This window comes from Lonchura striata, chromosome 4A (assembly GCF_050655825.1).
Source record: "Lonchura striata isolate lonStrDom1 chromosome 4A, ASM5065582v1, whole genome shotgun sequence".
NCBI classification, from domain to species: domain Eukaryota; kingdom Metazoa; phylum Chordata; class Aves; order Passeriformes; family Estrildidae; genus Lonchura; species Lonchura striata.
The window spans coordinates 2,612,521-2,636,561 of NC_140742.1; the positions used below are offsets into that span (position 1 = coordinate 2,612,521).

The following is a 24,041-nucleotide window of genomic DNA, read 5'->3' on the forward strand; positions in this document are numbered from 1 at the left end:
TGCTACACTATATTTATTTGCCAGCAGGATCCCAAATGGCAATTCCTGCCACATCACTGCTGCTGCTGCTCTCAGCCCCTTCAAGGAAGGGACAAATACAAAAATTTCATTATTTATAGTACTCATGGAAGAAAGCACAAAAAGTCTTTTTCATGACCCAAAGAGTGCTGGAAATTGGCTTCCATAAGAATGCCAATCTCAAATGCAGACCAATAAAACCACACAAGAATCCACTGCAATACACAGCATCCCTCCTCAAGGAAATTAATTCTGGAGTAATTTTGACGTATGTGGAGCTGCAGGGTCCTTATTTGAGGGTGTAATATCATAGTGCTTTATTCTTTATAGAGAATATATAAATATCTCTGTGACTGAAAGAAAGTAGGAAGAAAATTACATTAGGAGAAGAAAGGAAACAGGTACAAAAAAGAGCAAATAACCAGATTTGTGGCTTTTTTTTATTTTTTTCCGTGCTCTTATCTTCAATATAATCAGCAAAGCAAAATTTTAAGATTTGTGTAAGTTTTAATATTTCTGTTTTAAGATATGTGTAAGTTTCCTATAATGTTATATATTCTTTACACATCCAAGTAAATTAAAAGGGAGTATAAATGCATTAAAAATACTCCCACTACTGAGTATTGTAAAGCACAAACTTAATACAAGCCCTTACTGAGAGAAAACAGTATATGCCTGCTCATTTCTAAGAAATTGGGATTGAATCAAAACACATTCAGACAAAAATTGTTTCCACACCACAGAAGATGGAAAAGAACATTTGCCTTAGCAAACAGAAAAGGTGGTAACTCAGTACCAAATATGAAGAAGGTGATTGTTTTCTAGCCCAAAAGTGGGATCTGGGGTTATTTCCTCCTTTGTGAAAAAGTGCCATCACCATTAACAAAGATGACCAAGAATTGCTGTATCTGTAAAAATGCTTCAGATCCAAAATTCTCTTTCTCTTGTCTCCCAACTTCAGCCCGTTCAGCTCAATAACCTTCCTTCAGAGCAAGGCTTAGCTGAGTTTTTCTAATTGCTTCCTACCCTGGCACCTCCCCGGGCCACAAATGTGAATATTTCAACATGGAACCAGCTTCCAATATCCTACACAATTTGTGGCTTAGAAGGTTTAATATGAAAACTTTTAAAATGCTGTATTTGTTTTTAGAGGATCTGTCACCCTGATTCTTAAGATTTTCTAAAGCCTTCTGAGTTTACATTCTGTTAGAAAACTTTCCCACACATTTTCTATAAACAACATATTGTTTTGCATTCCTTCGTGGGGGTGGAGGAAGTTGATGTACTGGTGGTTTGTCCAATGTCTTTGGAGAGGTGGCCTATTCACTCTCCAATCCACTGTCACCTTTGGAAAAGTATAAAAGTTGGAGTCAGAAAAATAAATCTTCTTTCTTTTTACCTTACCATCACAGTGGCTCCTGTTGTGCTTTCTCGTGTCCTATAGTGACAAGGATCACCTATAATCTTCCATTCAAAACCAGACTTTTGTAGAGATTTACCACAGCAACAGAATTTTATGTTTCTGCTGTTTCACTTTTCCTGAAAAGAGCTCAAATAAACTTCTGGAAAATGTAAACCCCCTGAAACCCCATTTATACCAGCTTCCTTCTGAAGTCAAATTATTATTCCAATTGCCTTAGTTACATCATTTCAGTATCTCAGACATGGATACCTCTGCCTTATCTCCACAGATAGAACTTAGAAAATACATTATTTCTCTATGCATGGAGTCTTTATTTTCAGAATGTTGCTCACACATTGGTGGCTTCATTTATTTCTGCACTGAGGGCAGATAAGAGAGCCAGAGAGCAGGAAGAATTCCTCTGGAAGATTTAGGCAAACACTGCTCCCAGCAGCTGGAGGGCTGGAGCAGCAGCTGGAGATGCTTTTGCTGTTCCCAGCCTAGCTGGACACACGGGCTGCTCATGGTGCCACAAAGCTGCTCTTTGGTTACACAAAATCAGGCACAGCACTCTCTCCTCATTTGCCACTTAGCCACACATCTGCTCAAACCTCCTCAACAAGCTGGAGCACAGGGAGGGAATTGCAAGCAGATGTTTTGCCATGCACAAGTTAATGAACATGCTGTGCCCTTAATTCCAACACCTTTTGTTCCAGATGTGGCACCACCCAACAACTGGAACCCTGTTCCACCAGGGACATCTGAGTGCAACCTTTCAGCTTGGAGTAGACTCCACAAGCCAGGGGAAGTTTGTTAAAAGTCTCAAACAATCCTAAATGCCCAGCTGTCGAAGACCATCCTAGGTCAGGGGTGGATTCGTGTGGTGGAAAAGTCTCTCCTCCCACCCGAGCTTCCAAAGGAAGGCTCAGCAGTCTCTGTTGTTCAGTCTCAAGGCAGTTTATTGCAAGTTATCTAAAAGATTTTCCCCAATGCCTATTACCTATATTAAATGGTGCTTTTCTACTCTAAACCAATCTGTGAGTGCCAACATCACCAAGAACATGGAGGTAAGGAAGAAAGAGGGAGGACAGGGCAGGCCCAAATCCACCTTAAAACCTCTGACCCCCATGTATAAAATTAAAACCCCCTGTACAGCACTCAAAAATTCTTCCCTTTACTTTGTGACTACTTCTACTCTAATATCTAAAATTTGTGACTTCTTGTTCTTCCTGCAAGGTTGGTAAATCGTTCCATGGTTCAAACCCAAAATCACAGCTGTTTCCAGCTGTGCCAGGGTCTCAAATGCTTCTGACCTGGGCCCGGAACCTCCAAAAATGTCTGAGGGACATTTTGAGTTCCCACACCCAGCAAAGCCAGACTTTAAGGAATGGCATTTAGAGGTAAAGGGTTGGTGGAACAGAGGCTCCCTCCTGCAGCCCCCTGGCACTGGAGGCTGGCTCACACAAACTCCTTTATCCTCCCCACACTCGTTGTGATGCATCTTGGAATGATGAAATGATAATATATTATTAGAACAGGCCTTGTCAGCAGCTGGGACACAGTGATTAATAGAAATTTCTCTTTAATTCCTTAGGATGGAGAAGCTAAAGTCACAGTTGAGCCCTGGACCCCAGTTATTAGGTGATTAATGAAATTATAATTGCCATGCTTTCGCTCACATACACCACTAGGTTTACTATTAATCATTAGAGGCAAAGCACAAGACAAAGAAAATAGTTTACAAGCACTGTGCTACAGACACATGGGAGAGCTCTATTTGGGTCAGGAAAATATTTTCTGCACCAAGCTGGAGCAAATGAGTGCCATTACCAACAACTTAACAGTGCTGACAGTTCAAGTGCAGGTTAAGCTGGCTAACAGGAATCATTTTCTGCCTGATAACAGCAGCTACCCCTGATCCAGCACTGCAGACACAGACTTGCTGGCCACCAAGGTGGAAGAAACAGTTTTTAGCATCCCTGCCTATAAATGGAACAATCAACCCCAAAAAGAGGATTCCCTTCCAAGTTATAAGGGTATTTCTTTCAAAACCATGTGATACAGAGATGCTATAACTGCACTGTGTCTGTCTGTGGGCATGGACAGTCTCGGGCCATTGGACCTATCCTCTAACATCTGTACCCATTTTCCAAGCCTGATCATTTCCCAAAGACAATTCAAAGTGGCCAACAGAGCTCCAGTTTCACAGGAATTAATTGAGTAATCATTTTATCTGTAAAATATCCAGTTGAAAAAAAAAAAAAAGAAAACAAAAAAACCACAACCCAAGAGCTGAGTTAGAGCTGCTTTAGCCCTGTAGCACTAATGTCAGGAAAGGTCAAAACCCATTTTTTTTTTTTCCTTCTCGACTGATCAGATTCCACGAAGGAATAATTATTTTTTCACAGATAAAAAAACTACACAAGGGAAGGAAATTAAATGCAAGTGAAGAAAAAGGCTGAGGTTTTTTTGTCTCATTTGGCTTGAACAGCTCTTGAAAAATTTAAGGGCTCCACCGCCACCACCCCCATGAGAGCCTGCAAAAGAAGGATTTCCTCGTGGGGCACAGAGCTGTGTCCTCAGGCAGAAACTGGGCAGAGGAAGGGACAATCTCCATCATCCCCCACCTGCAGCCTCTGCTCTTCAACACCTCAGTGCATTTGTGTTCTTGCAGCTACATGGTGTAAAGTAAATGACTATTTACCTTGCACTGATCTGTATCAGCTGAAAAATCACTGTAATTTAGACCTCATTTGTTTATGTAATAAATGATTTGTTTATACTGAACTCGATGCTTTACTTCAGCTCCTTGAGATTTCATTAAATCACAAAACACTTGTGAGGCCATGCCTAGGAAAGGCAGAAACAGCAAATCTGCCACACAGCCCTGAATGTATTAACAAGCAAAGCATGCAACCACTTGGCCGTGTTTACCGGCAGAAAGAAGTGATTTCTGTGATCAGCCACTCTTGAATAAGTCTGAAACTCTGATTGCAGGTGCTTTTTTTAGTGCTGATTTAAGCAAACATTGCTCAACTGACATCCTGTGAGTTTTAAACAGCAGGTGGGTGGGGGCAGCAACGCTGGAGAAGTTGCACAAAGCTGAATTCCAGTCTCTGGGGGGAAATAAAAGACCTCACTAATCTTTGATGTAATTTATCTGAGCATATGCCAAAGTGCACTAAATTGTGTAAGGGAGGATAATAAATATCTCCGGTGCATGACAGAGAAGGAATGGAGAGCTGTGGAGTTCTATTGCACTGTTCAATCAGAAGGTTGGGTCAGTTAATGCCTGAGCCCAAGGCTGAGCATCAATCTTGGCAGTGCTGGGACATGGCAGGAACTTGCAGAAATAAGCAGCACTGCCTGCAAACCAATAATGTTATTATATTTATAAATACCACTATTCTCATAATGAAATTGGGTATTAACATCTTCCAATCAGAAACCAGAGATAACAGACAAAGCTGTGAGTTGGGTTAAAGATTCAGCAGAGAACCAGGCTGTTACAGATTTCTCTTACTACAAATTAAAAAAAAAAAAAAGCCTTATCACCCTTTCTTAATCTAAGAACTATTTACTGGACACTAGGAAGCTTTTAACTTTCTTCACCTGGAGTACTGCTAAAAACAAAAGAGGATTTGCTGATTTGGTTTGGATTGTTTTCATTTCGACCTCCATAACAGAATAAAATCAGCTGTTCCTCTTTCCCCCCAATTCATGTAACACTAATTCCACAATAAACAAGTAGAGCATCTCCCAAATGCTAAGAAAGATTGTAAAGCCATAATAAGATTCTGATAATTCAGTGGTGAGATGACTTTCAGTGCACTAATATTTAGTTAATGTAACATCTTAATCAATTACTTTCTAGGGAAGCTCCCAAATTTTCATACTTACTGTTGGTGTTTAATGTTTTAATGAATACCTTACACAAGAGTCTCTCAGAGTGGTGCAAATAATCCCATCAAACTTTTCCAATCATACACAGCATTCCTCATTTCTCTTACACACGCACAGCAATTTTCCTGATGTATTGGGGGGGAAATCCCATAGATTAATCACTAAAATATATTTTACTCTTCAGAACAAGAGAATGGCTTTGCAGAGATTAATCCCAAATGTAAAAATCTGATCCTCTGTATCCTCCTCTCTGGATTCCTTAGCAAAGTGAGAATTTCCTGAACCAGTGGAGGGCTCACCACAAGGAATGTGAAGTTACTGCTGGGCTCTGTTATTGGTGGCTGCTGGATCATAGCCCAAATTGTGGGAGGTGCAGGTGGCAAGAAAAAATTCACTTGATAACAAGAGACATCTTTTTCCAGCAAGATGAACTTAGAAAGAAGTCCAAATTCAATAACTTCTTGAATAGATTAACTCTAGCTTTCTAAATAATACAGCACATATTAGAAAGGGTCACATTTATAGTGGCTTTAACAGCCCCAGGAGGGAAACTACAGTGGTTGCCTTTGATCTATTGGCCTATATTAAACAGTGATGTGCTGGAGCATTGGGAAATGTCCTAATTTATTCCTAGAAAATACGTATGCATATTGTCAGATGGAACATTCTTTCTGCTGCAGTGGTGTATTTTATGAGAAGGATTAAAAAAAGTGAAAGGAAGCAGAGAAGTGTGTCATCCATCCAAAATTGAACAGGCTGGCTGGCTAAATGGCTGAGAAGCAATTCTGATTGAAATTCTTTGCATCAAGATATTCACTTCATTTTGTCCCACAAAATGCTCCTTTCTAAGCTCAAGAGCAAAGTCAAAAAGGGGTGCATAATAAATGGCTAATTCCAGATCACAGCTATTATGAGGGAAAATCAGAGTGCCCAACACTTGTTGGGGTTTGTGCAATTATTGAAAAGAGCAGAACAGGAGCTGCCCCTCCTGAGCCCTGCAGGGCTCCTCCTGCAGTGCCTGGCTTTGGGCACAAAAGCAACTTCATGACACAACCATGGTGTGAGCTCTGTAGGAGCTTCAGAGCCTGGTGCCTGGGCATGCAGCTCCTAAACATCCTGAATTTTAGACTGCTGCCCCTGCACCAGAGCTATTCCACCTGCCCCGTGAGCTCCACGCACATTCCAGAGCATTCAGGAGTTTAACATGTGCTAGTTAAAAAGAAAACAAAAAAACCTGCCTAAAAGAGAAAAGAAATACAGCTCTGCTCTCAAACACTAGATCTGTCACAGTCTTTTGCATTTTTTTTTCCCCTCAAAGCAGAAATAGCAAATAGAAGAAAAAAAAAATTTTCCTTTGCATTTTCTAAAATTGAATTTTTTCCCTCGTATGCTCTTAACTGCACCACAGCCTGGCAATGCTTTCTGTAAGGGGCAAATGTTGCACATCCATTTCTAATCAGAAGAATTTAATAACAGTCCATCAATTTGCATTTATACTGTCAATTTTTTTTCTATTTCTTTTAGAAGAAATGTGAATACCCGTTGCTAGCCAGAGTAGCTGTGGACATGAATAGCAGCCTAACTGCCTCCTTCTGCAAAAATGCTCCCCCCTTGCTACCAGCTGAAATCCTAATCAGAGTTCCCTCACAACACAGATATTGTAGGTGTGCTGTGCTAGTCATTGCTGTTATTATAAACGACATTTCAGGAATTGAAAAAAATTGTAGCTTGTCAGTTGAGACCTGTAATCGTTTTCCATTCAGGAAAGGGTTTAACAGGGCTGCTGGTAAAAGGAGGAAAAACACATTCCCCTCCTTGCTAATCTCAGAAAGACACAAGTGGTCTAAATGAACAGTTATCGTAGGCATTGAGGGAGGTTTCTAATAGCCCTGCATTAGGGTAAGAGCTGGTGTGCTCTGGTGGAGTTTAATAACCCCAGTCAGCCCCAGCTGACCAGGATGCTGCAGCAGCTCCAGGGGAGGGGAGCAGGGCTGACCCTGCCCTGCCCAAAACCCAAAATCAACCCTTGGTGCCACCTGCACTGGTTCATCATTGAGGGTTCAGGAAATGCCACCCTTAGGTACCTACCCTAGAGCATGCAGAGGCCACAGGATAAATTGACTCCAGAAACAAAAGCTGTTTAATGTGCTGTGTAACCCAAGAGCTCCTGTGCCCGGTGCTGTTATTGCAGTGCTAAATGGAAAGTCATTTTAATAGAATCCCTTATGATGCCTTCAAATTGCTCCCTAAAAAGGAATAAATGAGAAAGATGCTTTAAACTTTCAGATGTTTAACTATGTATTCCTAGTATGTATTTATATTTCTACTATGTATTTCATATAACATGCTTGTTGCTGTCTGTGGGCATGAAAAGAGAACTTATGTTCACAATCTAAAGTACAAGCTATATTAGAACTCCTCAAAAAATTTAATAGACTTTCTAGATGATAGCCTATATTAGAAATAAACATCCAGGAATAATTCATGGTACAAGCAGATAACTATAAGATAAGCAGTGAAAAAAGAGAAGGAACATGATTAATATGAAAGCTGTTGTAGTGGCCTACTGGGGAGTGGGGGAAGAAGTAATCACAGACTTGAAATATCATCCTCAAAACAAACCAGAGGAACCTAAACCTCTGTTCCTACCAATATTAATAACGATCAAATATTATAATTTTGATTATAATTACAATCTCAGCCATTCAAGTTAAGCAGAGCATCCCTTCTCTCCAAACTGCTGCAGCACCAGCCCCGCTGTCAAAGCCAGTTGAAATCACAGTGCCCACTTAGTCAGAAAATCAGAGCTCCCCTTCCTTCCCACCAAGCACTTCATCCTCTGGTAAGCATTGCAAAAAGTCTAGAGCACTGTAGGAAGAATGGCTGTGTAATAAAAGTGTAATTGAAATGGCTACACTGCTGCCTCATTTCATTACTCACACTGGCCTCTGCTTGTTAAATTTTAAGATCTCTTGGGAAACCAGTGCATAATATAACCACACTCCAGAGTGTCAAAACAACCCCTGCTATGATTTATCTCATGCATGACATCAAGGATCTATTTTAAAGTAAAGATTTTACCAGTAAAACAAGTCCTTAAACTTTTCCAGCTCTCTGAATTTAAAGAACGTAGACTAAAAATGGTGGACAAATTTAAGGAATTTCTGAAGTTCCAGTTGTCTTTGCCTGCCTGAAACATTTTGAGTCCCCTTACTCTTTCACATCTCCAAAGTCATTACAAGAAGAAAATCTAATCTGGGTTTCTTGAACAACAATTAGTATAAGAAAACAAAATTTCATCAAGTAGGCAACTAACAGAAGAAAAACAAACAAACACAAAATCCAATTACAAGCTTGGAAATTCTGTTTTAAAGGAATTTTAAATTCCCTTCAACATGCAGGGATTGTAAATCCTTGTGGGTGACACATGCCAACATTTCAGGGAGGGATATCTGGATACCCAGCACAGCCCTGCTGCCATGGGATGCCCTCTTGGGCCTTTGTGCCACTTGGTGCTTTGAATTTACCTTTTGAACTACAGCTTTACTAACAAGATCTGAAATGAATGGGCTCTGACAGGTAAAAAAAAGGTGCATTTCTGCACCTCCTTGCTAACTTCACCAGCAACTACAATTAAATTGGAAAACCCTTACAACCACAACTACCATTTGAAAAATTCCTTCTGCCTCATGCAGGTAAGGTCACCACTGAATATTCTGCATTATTTGTTTCCAAGGAAAACCAGATGCACAACAGCAGTGCCATTTCTTCCTCTGGCCTTAATTTCTCCATAAAATCTGCCACGGCCATGGCATGTTACCTGTAGGAAACCATAAAATTAATTTTGTCTGGGCTTAATTAGCAGTTTTATATTTAGCTCCTTCCAGTGCACAGAGGAGCCCTGGCTCCTCTGCAGCCATGCCTAGGAGTCACTAGCAGGCCATATAACACAAATATAACTTCTCTGTTCCAGTAGCTCACTGCTGCTTTGGGAGATTGATCGTTTCCAGTGGGCTTTTATTCAGAGGCAATTTCTTCTTTGTGTCAGGAAACTGTGGCCAGCTCTGAGGTAAACACCCTGCCAGAAGGACTGTCAGAAGAATACTGAAGTAATGATTGGAGCAAGTACTTTTCACACCCACCTGCCCTTGCCTTGTAAAAGCTGACCCAAGGACCAGACCAGCCTTAGAAGGGACAGAGAGAAGTTTCCCCTGGGGACCACCAGAGCCACTGTCACAGGCTCAGATGGGCCACCACACCCCAGCACTGCACCTCAGAGCAAACACAGCAGAGGACACAAATTACAAGAGAGATGAAACCATCTTTTTGAAAAACTCACCAACAGTCAGGGTCAGACACTGTCGTACTACAACAGAAAATAACTTACACACTCACACTAAGATCAAAAGAGTAAAAGGAAGGAACTTTTATTTCCTTTATAGAATAGAGAATATATATAGAATTCTAACAGTGACAGTGGATTGGAAGAAGAAATTGCCACCTCTCCAACCACACTAGTCAAACCAACCATCCATTAATTCTCTCCTCCCACAAAGACAAATGCAAAACAATCATTATTTACATGAACAGTGCATGAGAACTCCAGCAGAAATATGTAAACATCAGAAGGCTTGGAAAACTTTTAAATGAACTTTAAAACTTGTAAAAGAACAGGCCAGGTTTTTGCTCTTTGTTTTCCTGTTTCTCCCTAGTAGATCCAGTGAGTGAAGCCTTTGAGGGATGAAAATTGCTCATCACCAGCAGCCCTGGGTTTATTCTGACACTGGCTGGTGTAAGTGCATTTCCTAGGCATTGACAAGAGGACACGGAGCTGTCACAGTTAAATTTGGTCACCAGCTCCTTTTCACTCACTGAGTAAATTCTGATCACCAGTCCTCAGCCCTTGGGAAGAGGCAGAAGCACCAAATAACCCAGTCAGATCAATAGCAAGGGAACAGGCCATTGAAGCCCTGGGTCTCCATACTGCTAACATAACCCATGTGTTCTCCCTCTTTTCTATATAAATTTAAACAATTTAAACCTTGCAGTCTAAAACATATTGGGGAAGTAGAAATCAATGGAACCTTTGTTATTTCAAGAAAGCAATTCCAAGGAGTCTGAAGCATTGTCTCCTTAGGACTTCAGTTTGCATTTTCACACAATTTTGTGGCAAAGTCTTTGGCTGAAGAAGAAAAAATAATGGAGGGAGAAGCTGTGTGGCCTTTCTCTGCACTACTCCCTCCAGAATGAAATTAATCAGTTACCTGACTTCCACTTTGCCTTAACATTATTGCTCATTATTTAACTAAAAAAAAAATCAGATTTTTATTATTACAGAACCTCAACCCATTCTGAACTCTTCGTTTCTGTCAGGGGCATCGACTATAATGATCCAGATCTCAAGGTCAGAAATATAAAGAACTGAGTAAACCCGTAATTTCACAGTGTGTAACATTCTTTGAGAATACTGGCCCCTGACATATCACGCCATGAAGAAAAACAACGAACTTTCATTTTTGATTTAAAGAGTCTAAGTTTACTCAAAGGTGTTTTGCTATCCCCCAAAGTTTTAGAGCAGTATAACCAGCCTTTACAACTTGTCAACATTTAATAGCCTACACCCCAATGATTGATTTTCTTCAATTGGCTTTTTTTTTTTCCCCTCTCCAACCCATGTATTTAGCTTTTAGGAGCAGCAGGTTGACAAGGCATCTATCATGGCTAAACAGACTAATTCAGGAGCATTTATTTTCTGCAGCCCTTTTTGTTTGGTCTTCTGCTGCATTCTTTGTTCTGTAGGTTGCCATGTACCAACAGAGGTTTCTGCTACAGCATCACACAAAAAGCTGCTCTGTGCTCTTCACTCCCTCCTCCCATCCTGACTGCCACCTTCCCTTCCAAGGGAGTTTGGGTTATTTGGAGAAGGAAGATCACTGAGTAAGGACTTGGGAAAGTGTTTTGGTAGACATTAAAGCACATTTAAGATATACCAGGCTCACCCCATTCAAAAATGTCATCTCTCAAGACAATACAAAAGTGGAACAGGAATCTTCCTGTCCAAAAAGTTGGTAAGTTTAACAGCTACCTATTTAAGCTGTCCAATAATTCTGATATCTGACTGCAAGTGATGTGCACAATGTTAAATGCACAATGTCACACACATCCTGAGGTTTCTAAAGCAAAGAGATATCACTGGAAAAAGAAATGGTAGAAATGTCTGTTAAGGTTTTTCAGTGAAAACTTATCCCTGAAGACCCTGAAGTATGCTTCCAAGTGGGCTGAAGTAATTCAGCAAAACATACAGCATGGCTTACCTTCAGTCCCTTAAACTAATATAGATGTCTCAGGGCCTCACAAATCTGAGGATGAACTTAAAATTAGAAAGTAAAAATTCTGAGGTCTGATCTGAGCTTCATCTCTCTGATTGTGAAGACATGGAGCAGAGAGTTAGAGCCTGCACAGAAGAGGCAGGAGGAGGGAAATCCTCCAACAGCAATCTTTATTCCTCAGGAAAAGAGCACTAGACAATGTTTTTAAGATGTTTCTTAGCAGTTAAGCCCCAGCTCCTCTCCAGGAAGACAATTAAGAACTGTGTTTCATCTCGCTGCTGTTTGGTGAGGGCAGGAGAGATACACAAATACTTGAGAAGCTTCTGAGTTAAATCATGCCTGTCTACAAAAACCAAAATCTGCCAGAGTAAAGCAGCACTAATGGATTTGTAGCTGATGGAATAAATACCACTTGCAAGTAAACTAATATTTGAGCAATATGTGAGGAAAAACTTTTTTACATAAAGGAAAAGACTCCTTCAATTACAGCCCATCTCGCAGCTCCCTCGGGAATTTCCCAGCTCCTTCTACCAGCTCTCTCTAGGTGGTTCTAGCACTTGCCTTTATTCCTTATAAATATTGGTTTATCTTCTAACTGAAGGCCAAAAATCCTTGTTTTCCCCCTCAATCAGGATGAGTGCTACAAGAACACTTGATAGAGAAGTTGCCTGCGCAGAGAGCTGGGCACGGCTGGCTTATTTCACAATGGCCAGTAAGAGAGATTCATTCCTTCGCAGGGGAAAACAACATTTTTCCATTAAGTGAACTCTTGTATAATACAGCAGCATATCTCTGCTTCTTAGAGTCTCCACAACTCTTGCTATCCTTGTTTCCAACTGAGTTGTTTACTTTCTCTCAAATCCTCAGCTTGGCAGAGCTTGTGAACAGCCTGCCATGCTGCTGAGCACAGTGCCACAAATATGAAAGGAAGAAGCAATTCTGAAGGAAGCACATCTGAAAGGAGGAAGATAAAATAGTGATGGCACGATTATTTTTATTTTATCAAGTTGCTGTAAAACTGCCAAGCCCAGAAGCCGAGCGTTTTAGCTATGTTCTGAAAAGAGAGAGCCAGAAAGCTCTTCCCTCTCTCACTGCTTCTCCTCACAAAATAATAATAAAAAAAAAAATGTTCAGATGTTTCCAAGTCGCAACACTTGTAAATCCTGAAATAGAAAGAATGAAACAGATCATAAAGCATCCTCACTTCTACTTAAATAGATAGAGATCTGTGTGTTAGGCACATGTATGAAAGCAGTTAAGGAAAAAACAATTGGAATTGAAAAGAATCAAGAGCCTTATTCTCACTGAGCCCTGAGTGCCTCATGCACCCCCTCCCAGGCAGGCTGCTCAACAGGGAAACCAAATCTGCACAGGTAAAACATCAGAATCCACTGTTAACAGCAAAGATTCCATGGATCTTGGACTTGCTGAGCACAGAGATCTCCAAGCTAACTGATTTTGTGAAATGATCCCTAAAATAAAACTTGGGAAGGAGAAAATTTTAACATGTACATGACAGAGGATCGCTGTAAAAGTCAGCTTATAAGAAAATAACTACAGGAATTCAGAGAGTAAAATAGAAGTATGAAATATTACCAGATAACCCAGTACTAAAAAAGCCCCCACAGTGCAAATATTTTGGTAATAAGTAATTAATTAATCTGGTAATAGCAGTTCAGATTAGGATATTGCCCTGAAAACCTTTAACTTAAACGAAGCCCCTAGAACTAATCTTGTCCATGGCAATGACTGGCAGAGGAAGTTTCCACAAATGGGGAAAACCTGAGTATTTATGCGAGTCTTTGCTGAAGAGTGAAGAGGAATTTAGAATAAAATCTTGAGGGAGAGCAGCAGCACAAAGAGAGGGCATGACAAATAAAACAAAGTGCAATTTCTGCCTCAGCTGGTAGTTTACATCATCTGTACTGCAGATATATAGTGAAATTCAGGGCATTACAAAGTACTGTGAAAATTTATGGATTTCAAAACAAAGCAGTAGAATATGCATCTTTTCAGGGATGATGAATTCTACTGCAAACACCAACCACTGTCAGACTGCTTGCAACATTAATTCTTTTCTGAGTCTGGGAAACTTCTAGTATCTGTTAAAAAACCAGCACCATACACAACAATTAATTGGGGTATTTGGGAAAGCATAAAGACATTTCAAAACAAAGCCAAAATTTAAGGTGTTGCTGATCATTTTCCAAACTACAGATGCTGATCTGCAGCACCAATACCTACTCTTTGGAGCCTGGCATCCTTTTCTAATGGAATTCTCCCTAATTTAGCTTAATATGCAACTCAAGTAGAACCAGTTTGTAAAATTCCAGCAAAAGCCAGTTTGTATTCACAACAGCATGGAAGAAGGAGCCCTCCAAATGAAAAAGTTCATCCATAGAAAGGATGATACACACCAAAAAAACTCCCTCCATTCTTCAAGGCAGAGTTAGCCACCAACCAAAAACATTTCATTTCCCAAGAAAAGACAAATACTGTTTTATAAAATCTATTTTCAGCATATTTTGAGTTAGCATACTGATTCTGCTGTTCATCTGTGTCCTTCAGTTCCAGGCAGGCAGAATGGAAGCTGGAAACACCATTTCAGTGGCAGTGGAGTCCAGGCCACCATCTTTTTGAGACTCCCTGCAATTTGTCTCCAACAAACTTGTGCTGTTGGACAGTGACAGAGGCAGGCTCAGTCAGAGGGACAGAAATGGCTGGAGCTCCTTATGGCCTGAAAATCAATAACTGCTCCTGCTTTGCAGAAATATGAAATGGGGCAACACGGAAGGAAACAGAGATGTGGAGGAAGATCTCATTTGTTGAGGGCTCACCTGTGTCCCTGCACATCACATCTCACATGGATGCAGGTCAGGGGACACAGGCAGGGGAGCCTCGTGGCCAGGCTGGACCCTGACACTCCCAGCTCAGCATCTCAACCTGCAATCAAAAGCTGTCAGAGCAGGAAAAGTCTCCACAGCACAATTTATTCTTCACTACTTCTCCGTTTTGAAATCCCTTCTAGGTGAAGAAAACCAATAAAATCTTAGCAAGAAGCCCCACGGAGTTTGGTGCTCAGTGAACTCCTGAGGCATGGCCTGAGGAGTGAGAAATGTCCATTTTAGAGGGCAGTGCTGCCCTAAACTGAAAGGGCTCAACACGAGCACCCTGAGGGGCACAGCAGCACCTGCACCCTCTGAGAGGGTCCCTGTCTCCCTGCAGGAGCTAAAACCCACTGCAAATGCTGACTCTGGTAATCTCCCCTCATTAGTTATTGGATTCTTTCTCAAAGGCAGATGGAGAGGGCAGTGGTGTTAATCTCATTTGGGATTGAGTGATTCCAAAATACCCATTACCTTACAGGCACTGGGGCACCAAGTTGGAGCATATCTGCTTTATATGCAACAATTTTCAGCCAAAAAATTAATCAGACCATAAAATATCCTTCAAGAAAAACAATGATTTTGCAGATGAGGAGTTGCCTCAGAGGGTGAGCAACCTGGCAGCACAGAGCCACCATCTCCACTACAGACACAAAACAATAATCATATAACTTAATAGACTGGTGAAATCCCACATTTCAGTTAACTAAATTCAGGCAAAATCTTTTTTCAACACTGAAGATGTATTAGAGAGTGTTTGGGTGTGCATTGGGAGCCTTAATGGCATTTATGAATAATTTCTCCCCTGACACTGGGTTTCAGTCTCCACCCTTCGTGAACAATAATAAAATATTCAATGTTACAGAATGACAACTGGAGTGAATCTCTGCAGGTGAAGAGCTCACAGTGCACTTAGTGCCTCCTTCTGTCTTTGCTTGGGAAAAGATTTTACACCTCTGCTGTCCAGAATGAAAAATTTGTGTCACTAATTCATTGGGAATTAAGAAAATGTTCTTACTAAACACTAGAAAAGTTTACACTTAAAAAAAAAAGCCAATCAACCAACCAAAACCACAACCATCAGGAAAAGATCATTACAAGTTACCTAAAATCAGTGTGGGAAAGAAAATGTCAGATCAACTAAGAGTTAAAAACCCAAAACTTCCAAAAGCTTTCCCTCAAACACTCTCCATGCAAAAATCCTCATGGAAGACAATGCCATTTTTAAGATTTAAAGCACAACACCAGAGAGATTTTATTATGTTCATGTTCTCCAAGGGCTTTTCAAGCTGCCCTTCTCTCTCCCAGGTGCATAAATCCCTTCTCTGGTGGAGCAGTGGAGGGGATGGTTTGTTCCTGTGCTCCTGCCTCCCTGTGCAGCTGCCAGGTGGACTCTGGAAAAGGAACACCCCAATCAATCACAGCTCCTCTGTGTTCCCAATTTGAAGATTTATGCAAGTTGAGCACGGCTCACAGCAAGTTACAGTCCAATGGCACCTAATGGTTTTGATACTCAGAGATTTCTCCTAAATAATGGGGATGTCCCTGCTCCCTCGCCAAAAGGGGGTGAAGGAAAAGGAAAAGCCATTCTGAGCCTCCCCATGGATAACTGAACACCCCACAGATCTCATCTACATCTCAATGCAGGCCCCTTGTGTGGCAGCACATTCCTCTCCTTCTCAGGATTTTCATAGAGGTGCACAAAGAGAAATGAAAGAGAAAACAATTTATATTTCTGCTCCTTGTTTTGCCGTGTGGAATGTGTTTGGAGAATTGTTTACTCGGGGTGTTGCTTGGTTGGATTCTGGTGAGGATTGTTTGAGCTGGTGGCCAATCCAACCCACCTGGGGCTGGGCTCTCAGAGAGGGGCACCAGTTATGCTAGAGTCAGAGAAAGTAGTATGTAGTTTTGGTATCCTCTTTTTATATAGTATATTGATGTATTTTAGCATAGTTATAATAAAGAAATCATTCAGCCTTCTGAATTGAGTCAGACATCCTCATTTCTTCCCATTGGGTTCACCTGCATTTACACTACCCTTGTGATTTACTCAGACTCTGAGAGGGCTTGTGCATCTCCAAAGATGAAGGAGCAGCTGCCTACCTGCTCTTTTTAAACAATGCCACGGGATGTGTCACTGCTGAGTGCCCATCCAGCTCAGTGTGAGGAAAAGGAGGATAAATGCCCTGGCTGCTCTGAGCAGCACAGCTCCCTCCCTGCACCCCAGCCCCAGGCACGCTGGCAGCTTTTTGGGGTCACCTCTTTGCATGCACACTGGGCTGGGGGTCCAGGTGATGCTCTAGTGCCGAGCTCCCTGCTCCTCCTAGCAACCCTTTCCTCTTTGCACCTCTGCTCGAGCCTGTAAAAGCAACACTGACATGTCAGAAGCAAGAGGAAAGAAAAGATTTAACAGTGTGAGCCAAAGGAATTAGGCAGACAACATCGCTGTCACGGTGGACAAAAAAGGAAAATATATTCTACAAGGCAAATGTCTTAGAAACGACTTAAATACTTCCAGGAGGACCTGAATCCTTTGCTGTAGGCTAATTTCCCCTCGAGCAGTTGGGATGTTTGGGCAGTGGGAGCACAGGAGATGCAGCCCCAGAGCCCCGCTGGACTGAGCTGCAGGGGAACTGTCTGGGGAGGCCTCCCTGCTTTTAATTAACTCATGAGAGAACTCTATATGGGCTCAGATTGAGAGGTTTTTTATCATGGAATCACAACCCAGTCTGGAAAACAGACAGCTAAACTTAAATGAAATGGGAATTATTTTCTGCTTTTGTAATAGTCTCCCCTGCTGAAATCAATAGCAAATTCAGTGCTCACAGCTCTGAGAGCCTGCTTCTTTTTGTCCTTATTTTCTCTGAGTGGCTTTTCAGCTACACCAGAGACTAACCTCCACTGCCATGCACTATGGCAAAACAGGATCTTGAAAAAATATGTTATATATACTAAAGTCTGAAATCCTGCTAGGTTAATACAAACACAGTTCTGCCTGTTGGCCAGGTAACCTCAGCAACCCTGCTCCACTGCGGAGTAAGTCTTGATTTAATTAGAATTAAGATTTTATTTGCAAACATCTTGTAATTACCTTTTTTATTTTACAGTTGAATACTCCCAGTGGCCTACTACAGGCTGATATACTGGTTTATATGTGGCAAGTTGGTGGTGTTCTATTCCACATTAACTGGAACCAGGGGAAACTACCAATAGACAAGAGATTGTTAATGCCCCTTTCCACTCCATAAACTGCCTTTTCAGAGTCACCTTCCAGAACTGCGCCCTGATTTCTGGATACATTATTTGTTCAGGACGTCAGGAATAATCAGGGTGTTTTCTTTTCTCTTAAGTTTCTCAATAAAATGTTATTTCATTCCTGCAGATACTCAAATCACACCAAGACAACTGCCTGCTTCCAGTTGACTTCAAGCTTGGGAGGCCTCCCTTTGAAGAGATAAAGTATCAAAGGTTTTAAGACTGGAGTGCTCACAAACAGTTCAGAAATTTATGTGGTCAATTCTAATTGCTTTTAGAATACCACACCTTCTACTCTGATCTGGGCTTTTATTACTGGGTTGTTTTTTTTTTTTTTTTTAATTTTTACCAAGTCGTTTGTGTTAGCACTCAGGATTACAATTAAAATTCCATTACATAAGAAAAATATTCAAAGAATATTTGAATTTACTAAGGCACCAAATAAAATGGGAATATTTTGAGCATACAGATTCTAAATATTGAATATAACCTGGGTGTGAATAGATTGTATAAATCTGTTTAGGTGGCTAGTTTCTATTGAAAACACCAAACCAGGAAAAAAAGCTTTGTTTTCATTCTGACTTTGACTGGTTTTGAGTCCTAAAGGCTCAAGCTGTGACCTAAGCAAACAGAGCACACCAGGACTCCATGAACAATAATTCTATACCCATGAACTGTGGGAACAAAATATGCACTGAATTCTTATTAATTGCTTCCCTTCAAATATTTAACCACGGTTGCTAATATTTATTCTTAATTTAAAACACTCTTTTTATAATTAAAAAAAAACAAACAACCTATTTTAATTTTGAATATTTTTAAAGCCAAGATCAAACCACATGCCATATTGCAATATATCTCACTTGTCAATAAATTGAGTGCCTAAATAAGTACCTTCAAGCATATTTATCAGAAGCAGAGTAGCAAATGTGGTTGGACTGTATTTATTGGTGGCAGCTTTGTGCCTGTGAGCAGGAGCTGAGGAGAACAAGGTGAATTGCCAGCTCCCCTAATAAGACATCTCTGTCAGAGGGTGCTTGGAGACTTTTCTGTCCAGAAATGCTCAGGGGAAAGGCTGGCTGCAGATTAGGGCTCAAAAGCAATGAAAAGAACAAGAAGTGCTGCACACGGCTGTGCCTGCATCACTGGGCATTTGGAGGGAACCAGAATTACATGACTTGATTTACTTTACAAAAACTGATTAGTAAAACCCCCTGTGGATTTCTTAACTATACTGTGGAGGGATATAAGATTAGTGTAGCAATTCCCATCATCAAACGTATTTACTGCTAAAATATTGGATTAATGATGTTGTATCCACTGTTCTAAGATTATAAAGTGATTCTTTAAAATTGAGCAAAAAAACCCCTACACTCTATCATTTGTAATTAGATTTGAGTCTGAGTGGTTTTGCCTTTCCATAAAAAGTAATTTTGCTAAAAAACAAATAAAAAAATAAAAACAGACTGTTCTCTGCACACAAATAAAGAGAAAATTAAAGTATAGATTCCAAAGAATCCTCTTCTGCTTTTGAGACACAAATGGTCATACTTGCTGGATCTTGTTGCTCCTGCTTGTGATGCTCAGTGGTGTGGAATGCCCCACCTTTACAGCAGGTGGTAATAAAGCCTTGTTGGTGTGAGATGTGGTTTATTTGAACACACATATTTTAAATCACTGCCCTCAGACACTCACCCCTCCCAGAGAACTCCGAGCAGAGGAGCATCATTTTCTTATTTTCCACTGACAGTCAACAGTGAAGGAGGAAGAGCACAAGGAGAGGGGATAAATTAACATGTTCATTAAAGTAATTATGCTACATTTGGGCCAGGAAAATTAATGCAGCTCTATCCTGGCATTTTAGCCATTATCTTCAGTGACTAAAAGCACTTGGAGTTCTTACAATTAATAAACAAATAAAAAGCTACAGCATTATCATCACCTTCTTGCATTTTATCCCCTTGAACACCTCTAGGAAGCACTTGTATGAAGTATTTCAGAGAGATATATAATAGACAGTGAAGTAGGAGTCACCAAAAAGAAATTAAATCAGAAATATTCTGCAACTGAAGAGTGGGAGTTTTGTTGTACCTGTCATGCTGGCAAACCTCACTATTTGCCACTGCTGCAGTTTAAACTTAAGCATTGTTCCTTTTTTCTCAAATAAGAAAATGGTAAATCCCTGTTGTCTCTTTCTTTCTAGATTCATCTTCCCAGTAATGATAGCTTTTAAGGCTGAAGAAGAGAAAATCTAGAGGTTTTATGATTGGAGAAGACATGGTGATTCCACCATCCCCGTGGGCAGCCTAATTCCTGTGTTTTTAGTGAAGATTTTCTTTCCTGCCATCTCATCTAAACCTTGGCAAACCTTTAGGCCATTTCCCCTCATCCTGTCAGTTGATTCCTGAGACCAATCCCACCTTGCCAAAGTCTGGGAGAAACAATTTCTTTCTGATTTGGAACCATGGTGACCAATATTATTTCATGTCACTGCCACACAAAATTCTGCACCAGCAACCTCAAAAATGTAAACAATTACAGATTACTCTGATTTTAAATTGTCCTGTTTATAATGGACTGTAAATTTAGAGGCTATAAATACATAATCTTAACCGCAGTAGTTCTGCACAGCCTTGACAGGGTTTATCAGCTAAATGTTTAATCAGGCAAAGCAGCAAAAAACACAACCACAGGAATACATGGTATTTAGCATTTAAATAAAGCTTGTAAACCAATGACAAGTCTATTTGGGCAACTACTCCCACACATGTTCCTTATCTGCAAAGGTCTTGTCCCAAATTTATCAGAACGAGTCTCTCATACTTTATTTTCCAGGCAGTAACATCAGTTTCCATTCACTGAGTTCACAGAAAAAAGATGCAGAAAACTACAAGTTAAAAGGCACGGCCATGAAAAAAGAATTCCCACAATGTCAATGTCATACTGCTCTGTGAACTTAATCAACCACAGCCAAAATCCCCCAAAAAACACAACTGTGAAACCAAGAACAAAACCCCAGCACACAAAAGGAGAAATGAGCCTGACAAAGCACTACAGCTCTTCTTGTCTAATTGCAGAGCTGTTTCAAAATTCCCAGCAAAGGTTGCTTCCAAATCTGCTTCCAAGATCCAACCTTGAGCAAATAAGGCAAGTGGGAGCCGTGGCAGCACAAATCCCAAATCTTGGTTTCCCCAGCCTGTAACCTCTGTGTGAAGTTGCCCTGCTGCTAATGGGTACCAGCTTCTCCCCTGCTGCTAGCAGGGCCAGATGTGGTTCTTTCTGCCTCGCTGCCCTTTGGCCCTGCACACAAACCCTGCTCTGGGCTGCTCCATTCTCTCTCTGCTGCCAGAACTCATCCCACGGCAGCCCAAGCACACAAAATGATTTTTTTATTGTTATTATTAAGTAGACACAAGTAGCGAGTCTCTCCCTTGGATGCGGTATGGGGGACTCAAAGAACTCTCATGGAAGCAACACCTTTTTGTACAGAGACATTGGCTTTGCTCGTGGTTCATTCCAGCAGCTTTTAAATACATTTCTCCTCCTTTTAGAGTTGGGAACCATTTGCTTTATGAGCACCATTTGGATCATTTGCCTGTTGCTCATAAAATAGACAAAGCTTTTATCCATTCCATGAATTTTTACTCACTTTATACAAAATACCTAAGGAGGGATTTGCAGTGGCCAGAATTACATCCATGAAAGAATTATCAACTAATTTAATTTTCTGCTACAATAATGGTTCCAGCAGTTTTTGATTTTGTTGATTACATTTCTTCTCTCCAAGAAATAAAAAAAACATTAGTGTTCGCTTGTTTGTGTGCATTTTTTTAGAAATCAGTCTATCTTTTTAAATAAAAAAATAAATAGGAATGACAAAAATATTTTATTAATTTTAATCTTTGTGGTTATTAAGTACAGCTGTGGCAAATGCAGCTTTCTGAAGCAATCAAACAACATGGTGATGGGTTGGTATGCCCAGCAAGAACAAGGATTCCCATCTACACTGGGACAGTGCAACACAATATTTCTTTGACAGGACTGCTGGCAACAAGTCACACAAACCACCACAGAAAAGTGGCTGCAAAATTCACCTTTGTCACCCACGTTCATGCACCAGTGCCCACTAAATGATGAACACAGGATCAAGCTGCTTCAGCGGGTTCTCTCTCAACTCAGAAGCCAAAATCCTCCCAAAGAACCCAAACTCAGCCCCAGCTCCTGGTGAGGAAATGCTGTAGGAGAGGAACAGGAGGAGCCCATCAATGCCCCATCAGCTGTACAAGGAATGCAGGAACCAGACACAGCCCCAAAGGCTGCTCCTGCACATGAAGGGTTAACTTCTGCTGGCAACTGAGGAGCCCAGCAAGCCCCCTCAGGACTGCACATAAACATTATTGATTGCAGGCTCAGATCGATGAGGCTTAACTGCTGCGATTAGCAGGTGCCTGGTGAGGATTTGGGAGGTTTGGCCACGCAGGGCTGGGAACAGGCAAGCCTTTACCTGGGAAGGAGGGGAGATGTTCTGCTCTGGGGAGAGCAGCTGAGGGACTGCCCGACTGTGGGTCTCAGATTCAGCCAAAGAGAGAAACTGAGAATTTCTAGCCAGGCAGAGGCCTGGGAAAGAGCTGAAGAATGTAAATAATTCTTTATCTCTTGTTTTTCACATTGTTTATAATTAAGTTCTATCACTGTGAGTCAAGCACTTTGCACCAATGCTGCGAGTTGTTTTCACTTCAGAACCAATGGAGTTGGTCCTCACAAAGCTCTGTATAAAAGAGAAGTGTATTTTGAATAAATTGGAGTTTTACTCTCAGCAGCCTTCTGAGCCAGAGTCTCTTCATTCCCGTCCTGCCTCCACAGCATCACCCTACAACACAGGGCTGGCAGATTTACAGTTGGATATCTCCTCCCTGCACATAGCTGGGACTGCAGGGAAGGGTTTCTCAGTTGAGAATTTCTATATTTTAGCCAGCTGTATAGATATCGCCTCTCTGCACATAGCTGGGACTGCAGGGAAGGGTTTCTCAGTTGAGAATTTCTATATTTTAGCCAGCTGTATAGACTGTCCCGTGGAAACCTGCACAGCCAGAATTGCACATGCTGAAGGGAGATGCACTCAGGCACGAACCGAGCTTTTTCATTTCTACTTCTCAATTCCTACACTGTATTTACCACAAGCTTTGGGAGTCAACTCCTCTAGAACAAACCTAACTTCCAGGATTTTTGCTTCTTTTGTCTCCTCACATCACCTCTGAAGCCACATGTTCCATGTACAGTACACAGACACACAGAGAATAAACAGCAAAAATAACTCTGAAATCCTGCACATAAAACATTTCTAATAATCAAATGTTTAAATAATTACAAAGGCCAAAATATTCAAACCCATTCTGTGCTAAGAAAGATTGCATATTAATATCCATGTTTCTTTACTGCTTTTTGCACGATTAATTATTGCTTTATTCTTGGTTAAGTCCTCATGAAACAAAAGGCTGATCTCTCAAACCTCCTTCCCAAAATAACAAACATCCACCACTTCATTTCTACACTAGATGCTCACAGTTTATTGACACACCAATACAGCCATCTAAAAAGAACTTAACTGAAAGGGGACAACCAATAGTCTGGGCAGCTAAAAACCAAAATAAATCATCTTGACATGTGACAGAAGAACCACAGAGCAACTTGTTGCAACATTTCTTTGCAGATTATTTCCATGAATACTTACAGAAGCCACCACTACACAAAAGAAATGATCAAAAAAGTTGTTCCAGCCTACCTGTGGCTGAGTCCAGGACTCCAAGGTCGTTTCTTTCAAAGGAGTTTGTGGCCTTCCCACTTCTTTCGTGTGCTTTTGGGAGAGAAAAAAAAAAAAGTCTCAATGATATGTTCAGTCAGCATTCAGCATTAATATCCCTTGAGGGAATAAAGCAGGTACAAATTTCATACAATAATATATCAATGCATCACTGCACACATTTTGTGTAGGCTGTAACCTTTTTCACCCCCTAGCTAAGAGTTGCTGTATCTTTCAAGGTGTGGGGGTACACACCTTCATTTGTGCATACAGATAAAAACTTCAGCCAAAAATATGAAATTATTTGCCACCAGAGTAAGGTTCAGCAGCAGAAATTCAGAGGGAACTCAGCTGGGTTCTCTGCTGTTTCCTGCCCAGGTTGTGTTATGCTGACTGTAACTTAAATAAATGAATCAAAATAGGAATTAATGTGAAACACCTTGAAAGGC

At 40.9% G+C, this 24,041-nt stretch overlaps 1 protein-coding gene across 4 annotated transcripts in view; it reads right to left on the minus strand.

Moving 5' to 3' along the window:
- Window positions 1-24,041, minus strand: part of PCDH11X (protocadherin 11 X-linked) — a 433,677-nt gene that overhangs the window by 213,187 nt on the left and 196,449 nt on the right. For all 4 annotated transcript variants that reach the window (XM_077786474.2, XM_077786472.2, XM_085570454.1 and 1 more), the window contains one exon: window positions 23,575-23,646. In XM_077786474.2, coding sequence (XP_077642600.2) covers window positions 23,575-23,646 — 72 coding nt within the window. The remainder of the gene's footprint in view (window positions 1-23,574; window positions 23,647-24,041) is intronic.